This window comes from Trypanosoma equiperdum (assembly GCF_001457755.1).
Source record: "Trypanosoma equiperdum strain OVI genome assembly, contig: ctg_641, whole genome shotgun sequence".
Classification (NCBI taxonomy): Eukaryota; Euglenozoa; class Kinetoplastea; order Trypanosomatida; family Trypanosomatidae; genus Trypanosoma; species Trypanosoma equiperdum.
The window spans coordinates 47,837-69,888 of record NW_027124578.1 but is presented as its reverse complement, the minus strand read 5'-3'; the positions used below and the strand labels follow the sequence as shown (position 1 = coordinate 69,888).

The window sequence follows — 22,052 nt, the reverse complement described above, 5'->3', positions numbered from 1 at the left end:
TGCAAAACCTTTATAATAAGTTTTCCCCTTCACGTGTCAACTTAAATATATTTTGCATCCTCTATCAATATATGGATTGGACGGAACCTTTACGGCGCGGTGGGTCCTTATCTTTGCACGGTCCGGGCCCCAAGTAGACTGTAGTCTCTTCGCGTGGTTTCGCGGATGTTTGCAGCACCACTTCGAGTGGTTTGTTTTCCATTGGAAGTTGTACCGGTTCAGCTGGGGGGAATGACGGATCACCACGAAGTGAATTCAACTGTGGGTACTCGGCAGGCGCCCCGCGAGATTCCACCTCGCTCGTTCGACTTTGGTTAAGGTCGTGGCCGGTAGTTATTAGCGCATTGCTTCGCCTCCTCCTCAAGGAATATAACTCCACCGCAGAGGCTGATCGGTTGGGGGGTGCAAAATCCGACTGCGTGTTTGTTCGCCGAAGGTCGCCAGGGGAAGGCAAATCATACGCCCGCTCACTGTTGCAGGGAGTACTCATAATTGACTTCGCTGGGTGTGAGGCATCATCGTTCGTGGTGCTCGGCGGCCTCCCCAATCGACGGAGATCAACGGTTTCCTCCCGAGAGGGGACCCCTGAGGTACGGTGCTGAGGCACGGTGGGGCACCGACCCTGCATCTCCAATGCGGTCACGCGGGCTTCCAGGGCACGATAGTTCTCCTTTTGCCTCGCAATTTCCCGTCGCAGCTCATCAACAAGGCTCTCAAGGGCCTTATTTGATTGTGCGAGTTCAAATACGGACATTGGGGAAGCATCGTTGGTCCCCTGATTAACTCGCGCATCGTATGAGGCACTGGGATCCAGTCCTCTACTCGAGCGTCTTTGAATGTCGCGATGCTTCTCCTGGGACCTGTCGGTGGACGTCGTATGGGGAGGGACCACATAGCTTTGGTCTCTCTGAGAGTTAGGTTCTCGACCGATTTGAGAATTACTTGCTGATTGCCGTGACTGGTTCTCAGAGTTCTTCCGAGAAGAGGTACGCTCGTGCTGCCTTCGGTTGACGGGAGTGGTGAGAGCAGAGGGAGTCGCATTTCGTGAACTCGCTATGCGGGAATTGCTCCGTGATTGGCGTCTCGATTGCGCGCGGGAGGCACGACGTAGACTCTTTGTGGCCATGTATGCGTCGCGGTCGTCTGGGCCGACATATATAGGATATTGGCCTTGATAGTCTCTCTCCTCATTTCCTTGGTCTATCTGTTTTGCTATACTCTGACAGGCATCAGTCACTAGGGCCATAAGGATAGTGTTGGATTTCTGTATACTGTTAATGATGGTCCACGCCTCATCAGGTGGAAGCTTCCAGCCGTATATATCCAACAGCAGCATCGTGCGGTTCTTCCTGAGCGAGGAAAGCACCACCGCGGCTGACTCTGGGGCAGGGTTCATAAAACCCAAGAAGAGTTGAATGAGGGAAGTATTCCTTGCAATCACCTCACCGTACATCTCGATTGTTTCGCTATCAAATAAATTGTGGCGAAGGTTCAACCGCTGTATATTGCATGTGGTTGTCATCAAAGCTCTGGCCAGTTCCCTGCCACCGCTTGCGCCAATACGGTTTGCGGTAAGATCCAGGGTTGATAAACTGACGGTAACCGGAATGCACTTGGCAAGCTGTACAGCACCCTCGTCGCGTATGGTGTTGTAACCAAGATGAAGGTGTTTCAGTTTCCCAGCCTGACGGATAGCCTGTCCAAGGTACGTCGCGGCATCAGCTTCGATCTTATTATTGTGGAAGGAAAGTTCTACAATATCACATAAGCCATTGCTTAGAGCGGCTGCTATAGGTATAACACCCAGTTTAGTGATTTCGTTCTCAGACAAGTCAAGTACTCGTAGTCCACAACCACTTCGAGAGAGTACATGCCCAATAACAACAGCTGCTTGGTCCTTCAACTTGTTCCGCCCGAGCCTCAGCTCGCGCACAATTCCAGGGTTCACCTCTATTGCCTCAAGCAATGCCTGAAGTCCATTCAACCCGAAGGCGTTTCCCTCCATGATCAGGGCGCGGACGGTGTGTCGAGTGGTCTGCAGTGTTTCGGCAATACATTTCACATCGATATCATTAAGGTGCACGGTTCGGTTGGAAAGACACACCTCTGACTCATTGTTATCCAAGGCGTACACAAACTCCAATGCACACTCTGCGTGGTCGCGTTTGCACGCCTCGATGTAAACAGAGGATGCTTTCGAATGCATTTATGTGCTTTCTCTATGCTACTCTTGTTAACAGCCGCTGCTTCACTTGCTGCCGCCTAATTCGTGGAAGGCGGTGTTGTGAGATGCTGCGTCCTTCAAAGGGACCGGTTTTAGGATGCTGTTAAGGATGGCTTTGCGATGTGAAAAATAGGATATCAAGGTGAAAAAGGCAAGGGCAAGGCTGGTAGAGGATAAGTGTCTGCTGGAAAATAGAAAAGATGGCAACACCATTAGGGAAGAGGGAAGAAACCACTGCTATACAGTAGGCTTGCACCATAATCTCCGCACGAGCCACCCGCAGAGGGGGCGCACACAAAAGATTTACTCCTTCGTGGGCCACCTCAGTGGTCTGATAACCTTAATTGCATCATCATTTTTATCAAACAGCCCTTGCCGCAGTCCTCCCCAACCCACCCACCCACATCATTTCGCTATCTGCCTGCTAATCAGCACCCGGAGTTTCGAACCTTAGATGGCGTTTCGCGGAGCCACATTGACGACAACAGCTACCGCGTACGAGAACACAACAGGACATTCTCCCTTTCCCACGAACCACAATACCTCAGCCAAAGAGATATGCCGTACAGCGCACCAGGAACCTGGTTGCTCCGGCAGAACGAGCGGCTCTTTCCCAACCTGCCCGTAGGCACTGAAGACCGTCTCACCGCACCCGTCAGTGATAGGCATAACCTTTGCTGCACGGCATGCTGGAAATTTTTGAAGAACCGTGGAGCCCGTTGATTCGGATTCTTCACCTAATTACGCACCCCGTAACATGGCTCACACCTCAAAATGACACAGTCACCCTCATCCAGGAGAGTCCGTTCCCACCGCGTAGAACTGTACTCAGCCAGCGTTATATATGATTCATGGGCGGAACACGAAGCTTTCAAAAACAAAACTGGAAAAACATTATAGCGTTTCAGCACGGGGGAAACTGGAAAAGGCAATGCATAGGGTAGTGACGTATCGAGTGAGCGCATCTGTGCAGAACCACAATTATTCACGCAGACCCAAAGCGCTGTCGGTGAGCGGAAAGATATATATTCACATACAAGCACCCCGAACGTGCAGACTGCATTGCGTTTTGCAGGTTCACCGTAGGGCTAAGGTGTGGTCAAGTCAGAACACAATGAGTTTTGGCTTCCAATTGCCAAAATAGCAAATATATCAGAAGGAAAAGGCTAAATGGCGAAGACCCAGGACGTTATACCTTTGGACGATGCCCAAGAACAAATAAGATAAAAAAGCGTATAGTGGAAACCTGGAATCCGGCTAGTTCTTCTCCAGCCAACGGAGCACAATGCCACGTCTTCCAGTCCCAAGCGGCACATCCGTCCCTTCGTCAACTCCACGAACCGGCATAATCCGGCGACACCAACTTGATCGCTGAATGGCGCGCTCCGCAGAGGCCACCAGCCGCCTCAGCGCAGCACAGGGAAAGCGGTGACGCATGCGACGCACCTCAAAACTCTGAGCAAGCCTTTCATGCGGTGGCACCAGCAGATACTCCATTATACTAATGACAAATGGAGGCAAAGGCAGGTCTCTTACAGGGACGTCAAACAAAAACCGAAGTGCAGCCACAATTACCAGGGTGGTACAAAAAAGTGCAAAGTTGACGATGACCCTCACCGTAAGCAGAAAATCACCTTTAGGTGTATCTGGAGTTTCGTCTGGGTCCAATAACAGTTGGTCTGCCGAAAACAAGGAGCTGTAGCTCCCATTGGTTGCGAAAGCAGTAGACTCAGAGAAGCCGTCTAGGTCCGAAGGTTGCCTCCCCCTTTCAATATCGGTTAAACTAACGTTCAAACTACTAAACTTAGTGTAACCATCGTGAGTGCTGTTGCCATTGCTAAAATCACCATCCCACTCGGCGTCCTCCCCATCACTATCGCAGGCATCAAGGAAATTATTCATTTCGCGGCGCAAATCGGGGCAAGAGCGAAACTGCCTCGCTGAAGGATCAGTATCATCCGCACGCAGTGCCCGGGCGAACCGAGAACGCACGACATAGTCTTCCGGCGTGTTTGCATCTCGATTCGCTACTCCTGTGGATCCAGGGGTGGGTGTGGTGAGCCTCAACGATGATCGGCCCGTGACTCCGCCCACCATACCGCCCAGCACCCATACATGTCTCAGCAGCTTCCTGACAGACCATCGCAACGCAGGGTCTGGCTCGAGCATAACTGAAAGAAGGTGCTCGAGTTCAGGTTGAAGACTGTGCGGAAGAGTGTACGCACCGGAGGTGATTACCTCAGCAAGGCTATCCGCACAACCTTCTTTACGAGCCTGAAAAGGGTGAACGCCGAAGATCATAACATACAGTGTGACCCCCGCAGCCCACACGTCAACCTTTCGGCCATCGTAAGCCGGTTTGGGTACTAATAACTCAGGGGCACAGTAATTCATCGTGCCGCACGAATGGTGAAGCGATCGGCCGGGTGGGGCACAGCAGGCAAAACCGAAATCCGATATAACAAGTCGGGTGTAACTCCTATTCAGCAGCAAGTTTTCCGGCTTAATGTCACGATGTACTACATTTGCCCCATGAAGTGTGTAGAGGCCATTTAGCAACTGTCGAAATATAGATCGTACCCACCGCAGTGGCGGTCTGGGTCGATATTTTTTTTCAATGACGTCTAGAAGTGTGCAACCCTCCACCACATTCATAACAAGATAATAGTTACGAGACGAAACAAGTTTGTCAACGAGCCTCACCAAATATGGCGAAGGAGGTGCAGCCTCCATAGCACTCACCTCTCTAACCACGGTCACACTCATGTTCTGCGATTCAATTACCGATTTACTTATAACCTTTACCGCGTAGACCTTGTCTGTTGTCAAGTCCACGCAGCGATGTACATTACTAAAGGTTCCCTTTGCAATAAGGCCCTCAATCAAGTATCTGTGATCACCAATTATCTTTCCCGTAGACATTCCGTCAAGGGATAGGTTTAAACGTATAGTACCTTCTCCCCTCGTAAGTCTTCTCTTGCTCAATAAATAAAGTGGATCGGCTTATTTAGAACTTCCCGTCTAGTTCGTGAGTGGCCTCAACTCCTCAGCGCAACGCTATCCCAAAGTTAGGTCCTATGACGTCGGAGTTCCAGTTACAACACCCGCAGAAGGCCCTCTTCCGGTAACAGTAGAGACGGAGGGAAGGCGACCAACAGATGTAATTTAAATGCGGAAGCCCACAACCATGCTACGTCCTGTAAAAAGTAAAAAAAATAGCAAAGAAAAAAGAGGTAATGGCGAAAATCGTGGTAAGTAGCACGAGAAAAGCAGGCAATCGGAAAAGAAAGACGTTGCGCAGAGCAACAGATAAAATTAGTGCCAGAAGGCCTTACTTAAAAGTGCACCACCCGACAAAACGTAGCACAGCGCAACATATAGCCAAAGGACCTGGATGCTACGCCCACTTCCACCATGAAGGCACTACAGTGCAATTTGTCACTTAAAGCTCCTGTGACCGCTGTACGAGAGATAGACAACGGAGTAGCCGGTCTTTCCATACCTGCGGGAGTCCCTCACCAATGTCTCCTAACAGCTCCGGCCTCAGGAACTCCAGCGGCATCCCCCGCTTCAATATCGGCTCCTTAGTCAATACCAAGTCGCTCCGCTCGGAGGCAATAACGAAGAAGCGCCGATCTCGCTGAGGGGAGGGCACAATATTGACGCCTTTGTCAACGTCACCGGAAACTTCGCCTCCGTCAGGGTGGAGGCAAAGCGTCACGTGAAAATTCCAATTATTGACATCGCGAAAAAGTCGAAAGAAAATAACGGAATCGTCGAGCATTTCTTTCGTGTCAATGCCATCGCTCCTGTCACCATCAACCCCACCTCCAACGGCGTTTACCCCTTCCTCAGAACCGTTGTTGTCCTCCTCCTTAATAAATGGTGAAACACAGAGCGGGTCCCGAAGCCTGTCGTGCTTAAAACATCGCACCTTGGCGCTGACGATGTAAAGGGGAAGCGACACACCCTCAAACACCACATCCACGGATAGCAGGAGAACCGAACAAGGGCTGGCTGCACCCTCGACCTCATTGGCCTCCACTTTTCGCAAAAGGAATGTGCGCAGGTAGGGATCAGCCTCAATGCTTCGTTCAAGTAGCCTCGCTCCTTCAATATGGCGCAATACGTGAACATAGTTCTCAGAATGCGTTCTCAAATCCCACGACATTAACGATGGGAAGCACACGTCAGTCGAACGTTGGCAAACGCCAGCAAAAACACGCCCCTCCCATATTGTGACACGGAATGTGTCCTCCGCCCTGACAAGTCGATAAGGAACAAACACACGAAAGTCATTTGCCGGATTTTTACCAACGGCTTTTGCTAGTGTCAACTCTACCGTCGATCCCATTCCCGCCGAGGACGTGTCCCCACTCAGTATCTGATGGTGGACATCACGCAAAAATTTTGGTGAATTGCGCATCGCGAGGAAAACATCGCGCGGAGAGTGAAGTATTGGGGTTCGGGAAGGCACCACCCAACTGCAGTCGTCTGCTACTACCCATCTCCCGCAGAGCACAACACCGTCCGAAGCGGCACCTCCACATCCTTCGATATCTTTTAAGGCATCGATAACCCACTGCACCATCTCGTCAAAACGGGGTGGATTACCGTCTATACCACCACAGTCCCCCACTACTCCTGCAGCATCATCTACTTTCTTTTCCCAATCGTCCTCACCAGTGTATGTTTCATAATCTTCAGCGGGCTGCGGCACAATATTTAACAACGAGTGCACGGGCAGCCGCGTGTCGTCAGAATCAAGGTACCGAACAAAAAGACTAGTTTTGGGTAATGAAAGCGTGCGGTGCGGAATCTTGTGTCGACGGCCCACTTCTGAATTAAGGACGCTGCAGAGGGGGAGGCGGAAATCCATTGGAGGCTAAGATGGGGGAACAAAAAGTGATGCCTGCGGAGAAAAATATGGAAGTATCAGCGCCGCACTAACCCAAACAACAGGATAATATAGGAAAATCAAGGTGACAGCGTGGAAACACCATCTCAATGTCTCCTAACATTCCACAAAGCAGCATTGCCAAAGGGAGGGGAAAAAACATATACGCCAAAAAGGCGTGTGCGTCGCGTATCCGCACTCACGGATGTGTGTATGGTAGAATATGATCTATAGTTGGATCGCCGTTTCCCTGCAACAAACTCGCGAAGATGGGAAGGTAGGGGAGCTGCCATGGCACCAAGTCACCACGGACAGTAGGGTAGCTAATAAGCAAAAGAGTATGAGCATCTTAAAAATTCTGTGACAGGAAATTTTCATAAAGAGCAATCTTATCACTCATTTCCTTCACAATACTATCGTCTTCCCTGTACACACCCGAGTCGAGTAGTTTTCGCCTGTTTTCTTGTAGCTTTTCAACGAATGCTATCATTTCTCCCCTCGTCGAGTCCCGTGTGGACACCATTGAGGTCGCTCCCGGACCTTCCATGGGTTCCCTCGGCGGGGACACATGTTGTGCGGCAGACCTGTCGGTGAAACTGTCACTGATTGCAGGTGCGGGCGCAAGCGGCGGTAAGTCAGCCGCGGCATCGCCTCTCAGTTTCCTTTCAATTGGTCTGCAGCGCGTTTCTTCGTCACCAGACCCCCACGACTCAATGTCAGCGTAGCAATAAGTTGATGAAATGTCGCCCACATCCGTCTGTCCCAAGCCCTCCTCAATAGGCATCCCCGGAAAGGTTGACACGGCCACTCCGTGGTTCTCACCTTCACGGTGCGACAAAGAGGAAATCGTTGTATTAGCGAAGTCATCAGCGTATCCTGTGTCTAGCTCCGTATCAGGAACCGCGGGTCCCCCATGCGCGACTGGGCAAACTCTATCACTACCGCCTTCAACATGTAAAGGCTCTTCCTCATCTTGACGGACCACGACCTCCGCGAACACCAAGTCCTGCCGCCTCTTTGTTTGCGTGACACCTTTTCCCCTACGCCCAAATTTCTGCATTCCTTTCTCCACGTCGCTCTTTAATTCATGCAGTAATAACGTACAATCATCATGCGCAAGTGCATCACCTGGCCGCCTCGTTGATGTTCCACCGGCAACTAAAGTACCAAGCAAATCGTAGCAGCGCGGACTTCGTGTCTCCATACCCATCCGCGGCTCTACAATCCCATACCGTCGCTTCGAATCATCAATACGCCTTCGTTCTTCATCCAATCTCATCCGTTCCCGACGACAGCACTGTTCTTGTAAGTGGTTGTAACGCTTGGTAAGCTGATACAGTTGGTCCTTGTACACTTCACACGTACGCTTCAGTTGATCACGTTCTCTGGATGCCAACGCTAGCTCTGAATCACGCTCCTTCAACCGCAGTTGAAGTTTGGCCATCGCTGAGTTGGCAGCGCACAGCTGCTCCTCAAGAGCGTTGGTGCGTGTTGTGTCCTCATCACTAGTCGATACCCTGGACACATATCGCTGCAGCTTGTCGTACTCACTTTCTGCTGCAGAAAGTCGTTCTTCCAGTAGAGCAACTGATCGGTCGCGCTCCGCTAGCTGAGCCTTGAGCACATCGACCTGCGTAGCCGCTTCCTCGCGTTGCCGCCTAGTTCGAGTTTCTAACGAAAGAAGGTGCTGCTCGTGCTGTTCTGCAACTTTCACACGGCGGTCCTCAAATGCAGCCTCGCGAACTTCAAACTGCGAAATTCGCCTATGAAGCGCTTCCTCACGCACCTGTAGGCGACGAGCCAACTGCTGAAGCTCCTGTTGTAGGGCATCCAACTCGCTTATGCGTTGTGCTTCTTTTTTTCGCACTTCTTCCGCGACTGCCTTTTGGAGTCGCGCCTTTTCCTCATTAATTTCGCTACGTAAGCGCGCTTGCTGTTGAGCCTTCCATACTTCAAGGTCAAAAACGGCTGCGTACTCTTCTGTGCCACGGAAGGCCGCAGCGGCAACACACATGTCCTCATCCATCGACGATACGAATCAAAGTAAGTGAAAAAGCGGCAGTTCCCGCGCCACCACCTCACCCACTAGTTTTGTGGTTGATTTAACAGACACCTTTGCCCACGGCAAAGCAGCGTTGTGAAAATCCTTTGAAAAATGAAATACGTGCAATAACACGCGCCTAAAACACGCACAAGTACGCGTGGATACGCTGTTCACACAACAAAGGTAAGGAAAGGGAATGCGCCTCAAGGAGAGTGGTGGGAACAGCATCGCGACACAAAATGTACTTCTTACACTTCTCACCATAACGAGGAAGGTAAGTGATAATTCCCAGAAGCGGCGCAGCACAACCGAATACAGTAGTGTACCCATGCGCTTCTCCAGTTCGTTCGTTCAATACTCCCACAAAACGAACGACATAAAACACGGCCCCCTGCTACAGAGCCCCCGCTTCAAAGGAATATGGTCACCTATGTGAAAACGTTACATCCCCCAGCGGTTATGTGTGCTTATTGCGTAACACTCGAAAAAAAAGGAGGGGGCCCTGCACTACCCTCCACAAACCTCTGCGGCCTTCCCCTCACGATGCTGCGACGACCGCGGCGAAAGACGAAAAAATAAAGAAAAGAAGAAACCGCCCACGGGCGTCGCACTCGCCAGATAACGAAAAATCTATCGAATCAACGAAGAAGAAGCATAACCTACGCTCATTAAATGCAAACCGGTGGCCCCCCCGCATTCCACCTCAAAAGTATCCTATGGTCCAATTGTAGCTGAACAACGGTCCGCCATACTTTGCGTACGGGTGCATGAGAACATCGTGCAGTGGGGGGCGCCACACATCGTCGTGGTAGAAGAACTTGCGGAATTCCGATGTTAGACCTACGAAACCTTTATCGATGAGGTTTTCCTGTTCGTAGCGATGCCGCTTGTAGCTAGTAATAAGGCAGCGTAGGTTCACCTCGGCTTTTTGATATGGAAGGTGGGCCGCTTGCCTCTCAGACCACTCAATCATCATTTCCATGTTGTAACGCTCCTTCTCGGGTCGATGCCAAGCACCGAAAAGCGAAAACCCAGCAATCATCGCCATTACAGTACGACCCGTAAACCATCTCTTACCATATACCGGATACACGCGGACGGCGGGGTACCCACCGGGAATAACACGTTCCTGCCGATACGCCTGACCGCTAAACCACGAGTAAAAAGCTTTGGTGTCAGTCGGCACCGGGTCGCGTACAAGGCGTGGTGGAGTCTTGCGAATCATTCTGCCTTGTTATTAAACCACACTTGTATCCCAAACGTAACGCCCCCAACTAATGCGAACGAATTTTTACCTACTACCAACTAACGTCGCTATGCTACCTTGCCACTTCTGCGTTTCCTAGTTACCTACGGCTCCTCACGCCTTACTGTCTATGACCTAGTGGCGTAGATCCCTCCTGAGCAGCGAATCCCACATAAGAATAAGATAGCACAGAAATGCAAAGGCAAAGGCAGGTGACGCTACAACGTCGTATGTTAAAAATAAATCCCGGCCTCGCAGAGGGAGGAACTCTCCGGGATGTCCAGTTGGTGATGCCGAATGCAAAGAGGGGAAAAGTAGGAGTTCCGTGACCAGCCGCGAATCTAAGACATGCGCAACCGCACACCGAAGCAAACGCACAACAGTTTGAAAAGTGCCATGTACGACACCCCGGAATCGGCTGCTGGTTCACCCCTATTGCTGATTGCAACTGGTCCTAGAGTCGGCATCATCGATGCGTTTCGCTGGGAGCGAGGCTCGTTCCTTCTTTGCCGCACTTTCTGCGGCAAGAACCACTAGGGGCTTCTTGTACCGAATAATCAGCGTGTTGTGCTGTACATCAAAGGAGAGTTGAGCAGGATCCAACTTAAGGTTACGTCGGTTCATATCAGGTATGGAGAGCCTCTTGAAGTATTTTTTGTTGCTCGTACGCACCACAATTTCCCCCATATCGGTTGGTTTGCTATGCTCTACGGCAACACTAAACACCTCCTTTGCGTATGGAAGATTGCGTATGCGGAACACATAAAACTCCGACGCATCCTGTTTTACCACTTCTGGGCTGCCACTTGTCTCCACAACTAATTCTTTGTCCAAGTTACGCGTTGAGGCTTCATTTCCCACCTCAACTTCCCAAGCGCTAAACCCTCCAAGTGTGGTCCTTGAGCGGTACTTGCGAAGTAGAAGGTCATCAGTAATGACGTCATATTCCTCAATCATCTCACCGCCATCGACAAACTTTGATGTTATGCGACGACGTCCGTTGACAATGACAGATGACTTAGGCTCTGAAAGGGTTACACTCATCTTTCCACCAGCCGGACTCGCTCTCAAAATATGGAGTAGCGCAAAAACGCTGGCAGCTACGTTGATGCATCACGCAGACGTGTAAGGAGATTGAACAAAAATGGGGAAGAGGAAATTGAGGTTTGTTGGGTTACACACGAGTTTCTCGACTCAACACTAAAAGGCGGTAGAGCATCGTGCAGTTTGCCGCTTCTCTGGGGGGTTTTAGATTATTCAAAGGATCCAGCTCACATTGCGGTAGCGAACATATCTTGATATTGAATTCAAAACTCCTTTATTTATTTGAAAACCACAACTGGGGCTTCTACACCGAGTGCGTATCCAAATATTATATAACCGGATGCATGAAAAACAAAGCCCACCGACATAATCCGGAAATATTTTTCGATGATGCGGACACCAGCACTGCTACCGCTAAAAGTGAAAACACCTTGGGTGGAAGCATCACCCTCAGCACAGAGCAGCGACACCGCTACATCGGTCTAGTGCCCCTCAGGGTCCTCTGCGGAAATGGCCTCCACGCAAGCGTTGAAACTTTTCAACGTCTCGTCGCAAATAGCGGCCAAACGCTCCAGACCCTTGGCTACCGTTTCGACGGCATACTCACTTGACTGAACATGAAGTTGCATTTTTGCTTCTAGTGGATGCGGAATGGCGTACCCGGCACTCGTCACACTCGGGTCTTCCATAATCACGTGACGCAAAGGATTTCCTAGCGTATGATCCTCGTGAGAAAATGTGACAGTCGCTGCAGACTCGGAATCCGCATGCCTCTGAAGGTTCAGTTCAACTTTTTGTTCGGCGGATGTGTCGACTTCGTCTCCTTCGTTGAGACGTTGTATGTATTCTTGGTGGAGGATGAAAGCATCCCGAGGGTGAAAACTCATTGCGAGGTGGAAGTCACGAGCGTCTTTATTCTCCCTTCAACCAAGTGACACCGACCCAACAAACGCTTAAGAGAGGTGAAAAGATATAAAAAAGGGAACTTTTAAACGAATGTTAACAAATGACGAGCAAGACTTTGGGGAGAAACAGGATACTTGTTTTATCTTTATACCAAGCGTCCATGCCTACTTGCCACAATTATAGTTGCTTTTTCTTCAAAGCTATCAGACGCAGTGCCCTAATGCTTTCCCCCCTTTCCTTTTGGCTCAAAAAAAAAATACCACTATTTTCCCCCGAAGTCTCACAGTGCAGTGAAAAGAGCAGTCATTTGATGATGGCACTGTTCATCCGAAGCGAATGTTAGCTATCTTACCGGAGGCAGCCCTGAAGAGGCGATCCTCCACGGCCGCTAAAAGTTCTTCATCACCCGTTTTGCACGGCCACTCCGATATTAGTGGAAACAAAACCACACCCGCCCCTGAAACCGTCTCACTCCACCGCAACGCCTCAAAGACAGCAAAGCAAGCCTGCTGTACCTCACCCTCAGCGCTGAGATCACGATATGCCAAGCAAACCCTCTGAAAACGTTGCAAAAGCCCCCCAAAGTCAATTATCACGGTTTGATTTAGCGGAACTCCCCCTGTCAAGGGGGGAGTGGAGGGAAGTTCTACAACAGCCTTGTCCAGTTCATTCTGATGCACTTCGCAATTCGTACTCTTAGGTGTTAACATACCCGATAAAACGCTGGGAGAATAGTGGGTCAACAGTTGACCGGGTCCGTCCATCGCCATATCGACGGTACCTGGGCATGACCGGGTGTCCCTAACGGTGATGTGGCACGCAAACTTTTTCCATATTACTTGTTGTAAATCCGCAAGCGAGACCTTCCCACGGCGTAAAATTTCAACCTTTGTAGCACTGGCCACTTTCAATACTGTTGATTCGATACCAATGTTAGAGTGCCCCCCGTCAATGACCAGTAGCGAAGGACACCTTTCCCCCAAATCGCGAAGGACATGCTCCGCTGTAGTAGGACTAACATGACCAAAAGTATTGGCGCTTGGTGCAGCCACGGGGAAGTTAACAAGTTGCAGAAGCTGGAGCGCGATGGGGTGATTTGGTATCCGCACGCCCACATACCCTGAATTCCCTGTTACCGAGGGAGGTAGCACAGAATTCGCCCTAAACACGATAGTCAAAGGCCCAGGCCAGATTGCATCCCCTATCCACTTAGCTACCTCCAGGGCTGCAGGGTCAGCATTAGAATCCCACAGTCCCACCGCTCTCTGGATATCGGGAACATGGCAAATCAATGGGTCAGTGGAGGGTCTCCCCTTAACCTCAAAGATCTGTTGGACGGCCCTTTCGTCGAGCGCATTGCCACCCAGGCCGTACACTGTCTCGGTGGGAAGTGCCACTAGTCCTCCACGAGTAAGGGAGTGCGCTGCGTAATCCAGCTCGGATACGTCAATTATCCTCGCCATGACACAATCAAACCCCAATGCCTAGAAATTTATTGACTAAGTTCCTCGCGTGGTAAATTGGTTCGGATGGAAAAACATTGTGGACAAAGCGGTGACAAGTTAGTGCTTAACGAATAAACATGTCATTGATAGTTCCTTTCTCCTTATTTGAACGTGCCGTTTCATTTAAGATTTATTTCAACATTTTTCCATCGTGTTGTACTATTTTAGAAATACCTCTCGCAGGTTTCTTAAAGAATTTAACTACAACGCCACGTGAGCCTATCACCAGATGTGAAGCTCTAGGAAATAACACACGTGAAAAAACGAACAAAAGGTACGCTCACACCGAAAAGGGGTTCACGCACCAGTGACGAGGAAAGAAGGTCCATCATATGCCAGGATCACTATGTGAAACTAATGTGCTAAAGTAGAAATGACAGAAACATGTCAGTCACCACAAGTCCTGACAGCAACAAAACTGCGCAGCAACTACCAACCACTGTCACGAGGTGCCGGCTCACGACCACCCCGCGACTGGCTCCTCCCCTCACGCTGCTGCCTACCGCGCCACGGTCGTTTCATACGCTTTATCTCCTCCCCTTGGGCGTGCTCTTCAGCAAACTCCACTAACCGCTGAGGGACGTCCATACCACATTTTTCCAGGTAATTTATCAAGTCCCTCGCCAGAGATCCATCCGAACGCCCAATAAAGGTAAAGGACTCACCGGTGCGACCAGCCCTTCCGGTCCGACCAATGCGGTGGCAGTAGCTGTCAATGTTCTTGGGGGCTATGAGGTTAACAACGCAAGTTACATCCGGGAAGTCAAGTCCACGAGAGGCCACGTCAGTGGCTACAAGTATCCGAATCCGTCCTTCCTTGAATATGCCCATTATATGATCCCTCTGCCGCTGTTGCATCCCGCCGTGCACCACTCCAATGCATCTGCTATGAATCCCCAACATACGGGCCAGCGCGTAGGCTGCATTCTCTGTGTCAGTTTGACGCTCGACAAATATCATCATCTTAGCGGTATTCTCGTCAATTTTCCCCTCCTTAATGAGAGAAACAAGTGTTTTCACGCGCTCTTCGGGGGCATCAGCAAAGAAAATGTGCTGCTTAATATTCTCGTTGACCTGAAGTCCCGTTCCGGCAGTTCCAGACCGGATTACGTAGCGATTCTGTGAGAGATACTCTTGGGCCAGTTGCTCCACAACTGGGGGCCAGGTAGCGGACCACATCATCGTTTGAGCAGGGCGGTGGCTCGAAAAGTAACCCAGAATGTCGTCTAATTGGACCTTGAACCCCATGTCCAGTAGACGATCAGCCTCATCGAAGACCAAAAACGACACTTCATCAAAGATCACGTCGCCGTTCTGCAAGAAGTCCTTCAACCGACCTGGGCACGCCACGAGAACATCGCAACCATTGTGCAACCGACGGGCCTGCGCTTCACGCGGGGCACCACCGTACGCTTCGCACACACGAACTTTCCCCGAACTCAACTGATGGAACACTTTCGCAGTTTGTTGAACTAGCTCCCTTGTTGGTGCGAGAACCACTATCCTTGGTGAACCGTTCGGACTCCACTGAAACTTTTTTAGGGCGGGAACGGCGAAGGCTACAGTTTTCCCCGAACCTGTAGGAGCCAGGCCGATCATATCGTGACCCTCGTCAAGGACTGGAATAGTATAGCTTTGAATGGGGGTGGTACATGAAAATCCGGACGACTGGAGTCCCTTCGACAGCCAATCAGGTAGATTGTCGAGATCAGAAAAGAGCTTAACAGGATTCACTGGGACCGCGTTACCCTTACTGTCGAGAACAGACACATCCAACGCCGCAGTTTTGGGTGGCAAAGCTGGACTTGCTGAGGATTCGAGCGATACTTCGGAGTGTGTTTCGATGTTACTACGAAATATTGACCGCACATCTTGCGAAGTGGACTCTGTCGTCCCCACATCCCCTTCCTCCACCTCATTTTTTCTGGGCCAAGTCGGAGCAGTAAATCGGCACAGTAATCGTGCGGAGGCACCTGTGATTGGACGTAGTGAACACTCCAGCGACATAAAATAACAGAGTCGTACTGACTGGCGATAAACACCCCTCCTAACACAACGCAGGGCCCTCATGCTTATGTGCCGTATGCTAGCTAGAGAAAACTAAAAGAAAGTTAAAAATAAAGTGTATAAACAGGGCTAAAAACGATACATCTGATGAATCAAGACGATTCACTAAATGAATGAGCAACAATGGAACCACTGGTAACTGGCGCAATCTACCCCCAACACATCCTCAGGCACACGGTTGAACGTGGTGTGCAGTGGGTCTAAGTCAGTCAAAGGGAATCCATCCATCACCGTTTAGTGGAAAGCACTCACAAAATCCTACTAGGGATTACCTTTGGGGCTCATGGAGACCTGTAGGCTGCCGCCAGCATTACCCAAACTGAGAGCACCTCTTCAGGGAAGGGGAAAACCTTAACTTGGATACCAAGCGTTAGGCCATCTGCACTCAACTCTAATATCTCTCTTCCCGAGGTACTCTCCCCGAATGCAGCAAGTATCTTGTGAGAGTTCAAATGCGTAACGTTAACTGGAACGCCTCTGAAGGTTTTGCCATCACCAATGGTTCCCTTCACGCAAGACTCGAAGAGTGACAAATCCTCTGGTGTGCCCCTCCTTCGGTGGTTTTCGTAGGCACAAAGAGCCTGGGAAAGAACGTACGAAAGTCGCTCATCGATGTTCGAAACGATTCCGCGTGCATCACGGTAATTCGTTATTTCCCGCACGAGTGATCCCTGTAGCTCATTTTCTAGCTTTTTGACATCACGAGAAACCCATAAGAGCGATGGGTTGGGTGACTTGGGAACCATGCGAAGTTTCAGAGGATTCATGGGCTTCCACAGTTCCTCGTTGTCGACATCGAATGAAGTAGTTACTACAAAATCGGACTGCTGAATGTTTGCATAAAACGATCGGTGAGTAAACATACAGCCGATGGTTTCAAACGGGTGAGGCTCTGTTAGTAAAAAGCGACTCCCGGAGGTGGGCTCCCACAGAGTGACTTCAAAGGTGCCGGCCACAACCCTCCTGCGCGTCACGACAAACATTGTCGTCTTCCCCTTTCTATCGCTTCCCACGGCACAGTACGCGTCGAGACCGAACCCCAACAGAAGCGAACAAAGGAGTGTAGAATGATTGCAGACATCACCACGCCTCTGGGAGAGGAAAGTAAGCAAGGAAACCCACGTCGCCCCAGAGCTGTTACCCCCAGAACCACTAAGGACTTCCTGAGTAAGATGCTCTTCTGTTGTCACTGCAAACAGCGAAACAAACCTTGCTGCGTCGAAAGGGGTTTCAATCCCCCTTTCGGAGCGAATAACGGAGACGAAGTGGGCCGTGGGAACCATTCTCCCACTTGGAGTAGAAGCAAACACTTTCACTCTCCTCTGTTTGTGACCCGGTCGAATGTCTTGGAATTCTTTCCACCAACGTCGTGCGTAAAGAAGAAATTCGCGATCGGCTGATGTTATTCCTGACCTTTGCAACTCAATTCTCCTGACAATTTCTTCATCGGTAAAACGAGGCGCTTTATTGGGAAGTATTTCTATTTGTAGTTCTATAATACCCGCGGGGATTCCTGGATTTTCACCACACAATTCTACGGTTAACCCAAGATAGCCAGTTCGTAAAACTTTCCTCCAGTCAACAACGTTCTCACCAACCATTGTCGCTGTTGATAAAAAACGGTCCTCCCGTATGACAGCCAAATTGAAAGGGGTGGAAATTTCAATCAAGTCGAGGGCTGATGTACCAAATGCTTTGTAGTCAAGATGAATCAGAAACTCATCACGAAAGGGCGGATCCACAGAAACATCTTGAGAAACGGATCGATAGCGATGGGGTCCAAATTGCAAGGCCACGTACATATGATAGTCTTGGGCTACACTGGGAGCTATGTCAAGGTTGTCCACAAATGCCTTACCCCCTGCAAGCCGGACATGCAAATAATATTCACCAGGAAGAAGCTTCCATAAATGACAAGGAGTTATTGTGTTCTTGGCGTCCGCACGCTTCTCATCCTGCAGCTTGTTCAGTAGTTCCTGCACTAGACCTCTTTCACGTATAATTTTCATCACGTCAGCCGAAGATGATGCTGTCACCGAACCCTCGGGATTTTCAGTGACATAGGTATCTATAATGTCACGAATACTGGAGTAGACGCTAGAATCCTGAAGAAACGAATGGACGGCAGCACGTAACTCCCTCAAACGCTCATTACTGAGCTGGGAAACCGGTCCAGACATCCGCTAGTAACTATGGCGTTGCTTGTAATCCATATTACACATAAAAAAACAGCAATAAAATAATAGTCAAGACCGCAACAGTCAACGCATAACATAAGACAAAGGTGTCCTAACGTCCGCAAAACGAGCCACACGGCATGCCCGCAAGTCGCGCTGACACAAAACACAAGGAAAATGAGGTGGATGGGGGAAATTGAAACAAATATAACGACAAGTATTGCTTCGAAATTCACTCACAAGAATGAATTGCTATCTTGTGTTTTCTGCCAAAACAACAGCGCAAAGGAAGCAATAAGTAATGCGCTTTGAATAACGAGAGAGGCACCGGGCCACGGAACACCAGCATTGGTGTAGGGATCAATTGCCTTCCAAAGAGAAACGGCAAATCCGCTAACCATAAACAGGACCGACGCAAAGAAGAAGACACGGTCACGTGATGAATCGCCATCACCCATTAGATCATATCGATTGCTAATTGCTCCGGCATCGACATAGCAAAGAACGAACATCCCGCAAAACATCAACAACGATGGCAGCCACATCAAAAAATTATACGGAAGAGCATTTTGCGTCGCCACTATCAGTCCGTCTGCAAAGACAAACAAAGAGGCGGAAAAAAGGGCACCCGCAACGAACTGGTATAGTGCCCGCATGACCCTAGCTGACACCCTCCAAAAGATCCAACGACGGTTGTAACACACCTTCTTTATGGAAAAAAAATGTGAATCGGTGGTATAGTATATTCAGTGAAAAATAATATATAAAGACTGACTGTTAACGAAGATATATAGTTTCCCAAGTTAAAACGGGAGGGGAAAGTACTTTCCCTTCAATTAATGATGTTCCAAGACGGCATAATTGTAAAAAACCGTGCTCCCACAGAACGACACGTTAAGTGGTGGAGGGAAAGACAGCATCTTCCGCATTATTTCAGTTCAGCAAATTCATCGTATTAGAAACGTCGTGTGATATTAGGAAACCGTTGAATGATATTGGATCATCGGTCATTACACCATTTATTGGCCATCTAGAAGCCTCCTCGAACTCATCGACGTCGTTTAGCACCCAACCGACAACAAGAATACCCCGCTGCTGCAAGTGCATCCACAGGGACGGGGAATTTAAAAGCTGTGCTATCGGCCGCAAGAAAAATGGAATTTCTTGTTTCTTTCGTTTCGTAAATAAGGGAACAGAAAAAATATCAAAGTTCAAGGGGATCAGCGGCAGCACGCCAATATAGTGAGCAACGTGCACAAGCACGTAGTCTATGGGACCGGCGAAGGTGTGAAATTTACACTTGTCCTTCTGTGAAGAAAGTCTTTTCATACGCCTTGTAATATATATTTCATTCCTCCAGTTGCTACTGCCAACGAATGTAACCGGTTCGCGTCCATATTTCTTAATCAAATCGAATATCCGATCAGTGAAATCTGAACTCGCATATTTAATATCAATGTGAATTGGGATAGTAGGAAATGCTTCGAATACTTCTTCCAGCAAGCACAAGCGAGTGGTGCCGTCCACTGGTACGGAATCTGTGGCACAGTACATGGTTTTCTCACTAGACACAAAATGGAGAGGTATATTCCTTTGCAGTTGGGGGAGATTGGTGTTGGGATCGTCGCCAACCGTGATGTCTTTTACAGTCACGTGCTTGTACGCACTCCCACAAAGTCTTTCCAGCCACTCGTCATGGCAAACCACAATACGATAGTCCATGGTTTCGCGAACATCTAACTCCAGCATGTCCGCCGCGCCCTCCTTCACTGCCCTGTGGAAAGCATACAAAGTATTTTCCGGTCCCAATATACTCCCCCCTCTGTGAGCGATCTTACTGACAGAGTAGGGGAATTTAGCTCTCAACCGCGCCAGCACCTTCTTCCTATCATGGGTCTGCCGCGGAGAAAAAGCTAATATAGTGGCGAACAGAACACAGAAACCGGTGAAAAAAACAGCGGCTAGTGCAGAAAAGGCCATTGAATTTCACTAACCTTGCACACTTTCTTTGTGTGAGGCCTTATCTGCCGCAGACAACGAAAAATCGTTTATATGCTAACAGATTTAGCGTTACACAAAGCTAATGATTCCTCCCAACAACAAAATAGGGTTTATCATCAGAATGCAAATACCATAAAGGATAAAGTAACCATCAAAGCGGCACAAATATAATGAACCCTTCACAGACAGAAATTAATCGTATTCACCACGACTTGCACAGAACAGACCAACAACGGGATGCACTGACAACTTTAGATTCTTTAACCACGCCTTTATCATATAACGCCACGAACGTGGCGCTCCACAGACCACAGAAGTTTAGTGTATACGCGGCTTACCCACCTTCATAAGACATAGAAATGACACTTAGGTCGGGTTAGCTCAGAAAGCAGATGAAATAACGGCGCAAATTTTGGATGAAGGCCCGTAAAACCGAGGGCAGATGCCATGCCTTAACATCACGGCGCCCCCCCCCTCTCTATAACAAATATACAAAACTAGTATTAGATATGAGTGGAAGCAGCAGAAACTCGGTGGTGCCGGACATAGCCAAAGACAAGCGGGTAAGCTGTGCCAGAACAACGCGGTATTAGAGAACTCCACAACATCCCCTGATGGAAGACAAAAATCACGGACAGTTGCTACGGGAACGCAGTTGCTTGTTGTTTGCGGCACCCTTGGTACTCCACACACGAACCACAATTTTTGCCATAGCAGCTGAGGAAAGGAACGAGACACTGAACTCCTCCCCAACAAAAAATAAAAGAACGTAGATCGCAGCGGGCACCGCGCCGTGAACGCCAGGTGAGCAAGTTGCTGTCATATCTCCCTCGTCTCATTTCCCATGTGGGTGGTGCGGGACCACCCCGGAGAGCCCAACCAACTCCCCGTGAGTGAAGCGCTGGCAGTCGGTTTGGATCCAATCCCCACCCTTGGTTTGGCACATACGAGCCCCATATCTCTCCTCCGTCGGACCACAGTCCAAAAAAAAACGACTGAGGAGAAGCGAAGGCACTACCGAGAGCACCAGGTAGGGCACCTCCTACATCTGCGGCGGTAGCACCAACCGCCCCCGGCAGACTGAATTGCCACAAAACGACCACGTCAATCGACGATTTACAGCGACCACCAAATCACGACCTTCGTTAGGCAAGCTGTGTAAAAAGCCCTGCCTCCGGCAGGCGTCACATCAAAGACCGCACTTCCCGGCACCGCAAGCGTTTAGCAGCCACTACTCGAGCTATCAGGCAGCGGTGACACGCCCTAGGAGCCGGGTCACTGTGGGTGATGGACGTAGGACGGGGAGGGCCAAGGGTGTACCGCGTTGCCGCTCACTAGGGGTCGAAGTCTCCCCAAAGCCTTGTAAACCCCGTGCCTCTTCCTCCGCCACGCGTTTTCTCCCTCTTCCTTGTGGCTCTTAGAGCAGACGGCACCCTGAAGAGCAAAAAGCGCCATAATCCTTAATAAAGTTTTTCCACCAGAAGACCGGAATGACTATCCTGATTGCCGCTAGTCAGGAAATCCCTACTTACGGCAGCAGCGGTTCAAAATCGAGACGAGAAACCCTTACCAACCTCCGCCACTGCTGCAACTACACGAATTAAATTTCGTTCTCCCCCCTTTCTCTAGTACAACAAAAGCCTCTCCGAGGGACTCTTTATTGTAACCGCGTTGAAAATGGGCTTAAACGGACAGTATTCAGTGATGGCAACATTCGTTGGTGGAATTGTTGGATTCTTTGTAGAATGCTACGTATACGTATCTACAAACAACTTGTGTCTATCATTTTTTCGTCACCGTGCACTCACTTCTTGCCTGAGCAATGATAGATGACGAGCAGGCGGTGGACTCACCCTCGGTCAAATCCAGTTTCGCCCTTCAGTGACGGATGATTTGGCAGCATTCCCCCTCGACACCCTAAAAATACATCATTCGAAACAT

The 22,052-nt window shown here is 49.6% G+C and overlaps 12 protein-coding genes across 12 annotated transcripts; all 12 read right to left on the bottom strand.

Moving 5' to 3' along the window:
* Positions 1-64: 64 nt before the first annotated feature.
* Positions 65-2,206, bottom strand: TEOVI_000303900 (leucine rich repeat; the record flags this gene model as incomplete). The annotated part of the gene is made up of 1 exon (XM_067226024.1): positions 65-2,206. The coding sequence occupies one exon, from the start codon at positions 2,204-2,206 to the stop codon at positions 65-67; it is 2,142 nt and encodes a 713-aa protein (XP_067082125.1).
* A 1,275-nt stretch (positions 2,207-3,481) lies between these two features.
* TEOVI_000303800 (protein lipid droplet kinase (LDK)) lies at positions 3,482-5,146 on the bottom strand (the record flags this gene model as incomplete). The annotated part of the gene is made up of 1 exon (XM_067226023.1): positions 3,482-5,146. The coding sequence occupies one exon, from the start codon at positions 5,144-5,146 to the stop codon at positions 3,482-3,484; it is 1,665 nt and encodes a 554-aa protein (XP_067082124.1).
* Positions 5,147-5,666: 520 nt separating this feature from the next.
* TEOVI_000303700 (D123, putative) lies at positions 5,667-7,103 on the bottom strand (the record flags this gene model as incomplete). The annotated part of the gene is made up of 1 exon (XM_067226022.1): positions 5,667-7,103. One exon carries the CDS (start codon positions 7,101-7,103, stop codon positions 5,667-5,669), a length of 1,437 nt encoding a protein of 478 aa, XP_067082123.1.
* A 367-nt stretch (positions 7,104-7,470) lies between these two features.
* TEOVI_000303600 (uncharacterized protein) lies at positions 7,471-9,147 on the bottom strand (the record flags this gene model as incomplete). Its single annotated transcript, XM_067226021.1, has 1 exon — positions 7,471-9,147. The coding sequence occupies one exon, from the start codon at positions 9,145-9,147 to the stop codon at positions 7,471-7,473; it is 1,677 nt and encodes a 558-aa protein (XP_067082122.1).
* A 721-nt stretch (positions 9,148-9,868) lies between these two features.
* Positions 9,869-10,390, bottom strand: TEOVI_000303500 (NADH dehydrogenase subunit NB6M, putative; the record flags this gene model as incomplete). The annotated part of the gene is made up of 1 exon (XM_067226020.1): positions 9,869-10,390. One exon carries the CDS (start codon positions 10,388-10,390, stop codon positions 9,869-9,871), a length of 522 nt encoding a protein of 173 aa, XP_067082121.1.
* A 453-nt stretch (positions 10,391-10,843) lies between these two features.
* Positions 10,844-11,455, bottom strand: TEOVI_000303400 (DPCD protein family, putative; the record flags this gene model as incomplete). The annotated part of the gene is made up of 1 exon (XM_067226019.1): positions 10,844-11,455. One exon carries the CDS (start codon positions 11,453-11,455, stop codon positions 10,844-10,846), a length of 612 nt encoding a protein of 203 aa, XP_067082120.1.
* Positions 11,456-11,937: 482 nt separating this feature from the next.
* TEOVI_000303300 (DNA-dependent RNA polymerases, putative) lies at positions 11,938-12,342 on the bottom strand (the record flags this gene model as incomplete). Its single annotated transcript, XM_067226018.1, has 1 exon — positions 11,938-12,342. The coding sequence occupies one exon, from the start codon at positions 12,340-12,342 to the stop codon at positions 11,938-11,940; it is 405 nt and encodes a 134-aa protein (XP_067082119.1).
* Positions 12,343-12,684: 342 nt separating this feature from the next.
* On the bottom strand, positions 12,685-13,824 carry TEOVI_000303200 (tRNA threonylcarbamoyl adenosine modification protein, Sua5/YciO/YrdC/YwlC family, putative; the record flags this gene model as incomplete). The annotated part of the gene is made up of 1 exon (XM_067226017.1): positions 12,685-13,824. The coding sequence occupies one exon, from the start codon at positions 13,822-13,824 to the stop codon at positions 12,685-12,687; it is 1,140 nt and encodes a 379-aa protein (XP_067082118.1).
* Positions 13,825-14,295: 471 nt separating this feature from the next.
* On the bottom strand, positions 14,296-15,936 carry TEOVI_000303100 (DEAD-box ATP-dependent RNA helicase, mitochondrial; the record flags this gene model as incomplete). Its single annotated transcript, XM_067226016.1, has 1 exon — positions 14,296-15,936. One exon carries the CDS (start codon positions 15,934-15,936, stop codon positions 14,296-14,298), a length of 1,641 nt encoding a protein of 546 aa, XP_067082117.1.
* A 278-nt stretch (positions 15,937-16,214) lies between these two features.
* Positions 16,215-18,113, bottom strand: TEOVI_000303000 (CEP76 C2 domain containing protein, putative; the record flags this gene model as incomplete). Its single annotated transcript, XM_067226015.1, has 1 exon — positions 16,215-18,113. The coding sequence occupies one exon, from the start codon at positions 18,111-18,113 to the stop codon at positions 16,215-16,217; it is 1,899 nt and encodes a 632-aa protein (XP_067082116.1).
* A 233-nt stretch (positions 18,114-18,346) lies between these two features.
* On the bottom strand, positions 18,347-18,766 carry TEOVI_000302900 (Uncharacterized protein family (UPF0220), putative; the record flags this gene model as incomplete). Its single annotated transcript, XM_067226014.1, has 1 exon — positions 18,347-18,766. One exon carries the CDS (start codon positions 18,764-18,766, stop codon positions 18,347-18,349), a length of 420 nt encoding a protein of 139 aa, XP_067082115.1.
* A 277-nt stretch (positions 18,767-19,043) lies between these two features.
* On the bottom strand, positions 19,044-20,090 carry TEOVI_000302800 (glycerophosphoryl diester phosphodiesterase, putative; the record flags this gene model as incomplete). The annotated part of the gene is made up of 1 exon (XM_067226013.1): positions 19,044-20,090. The coding sequence occupies one exon, from the start codon at positions 20,088-20,090 to the stop codon at positions 19,044-19,046; it is 1,047 nt and encodes a 348-aa protein (XP_067082114.1).
* Positions 20,091-22,052: the final 1,962 nt, after the last annotated feature.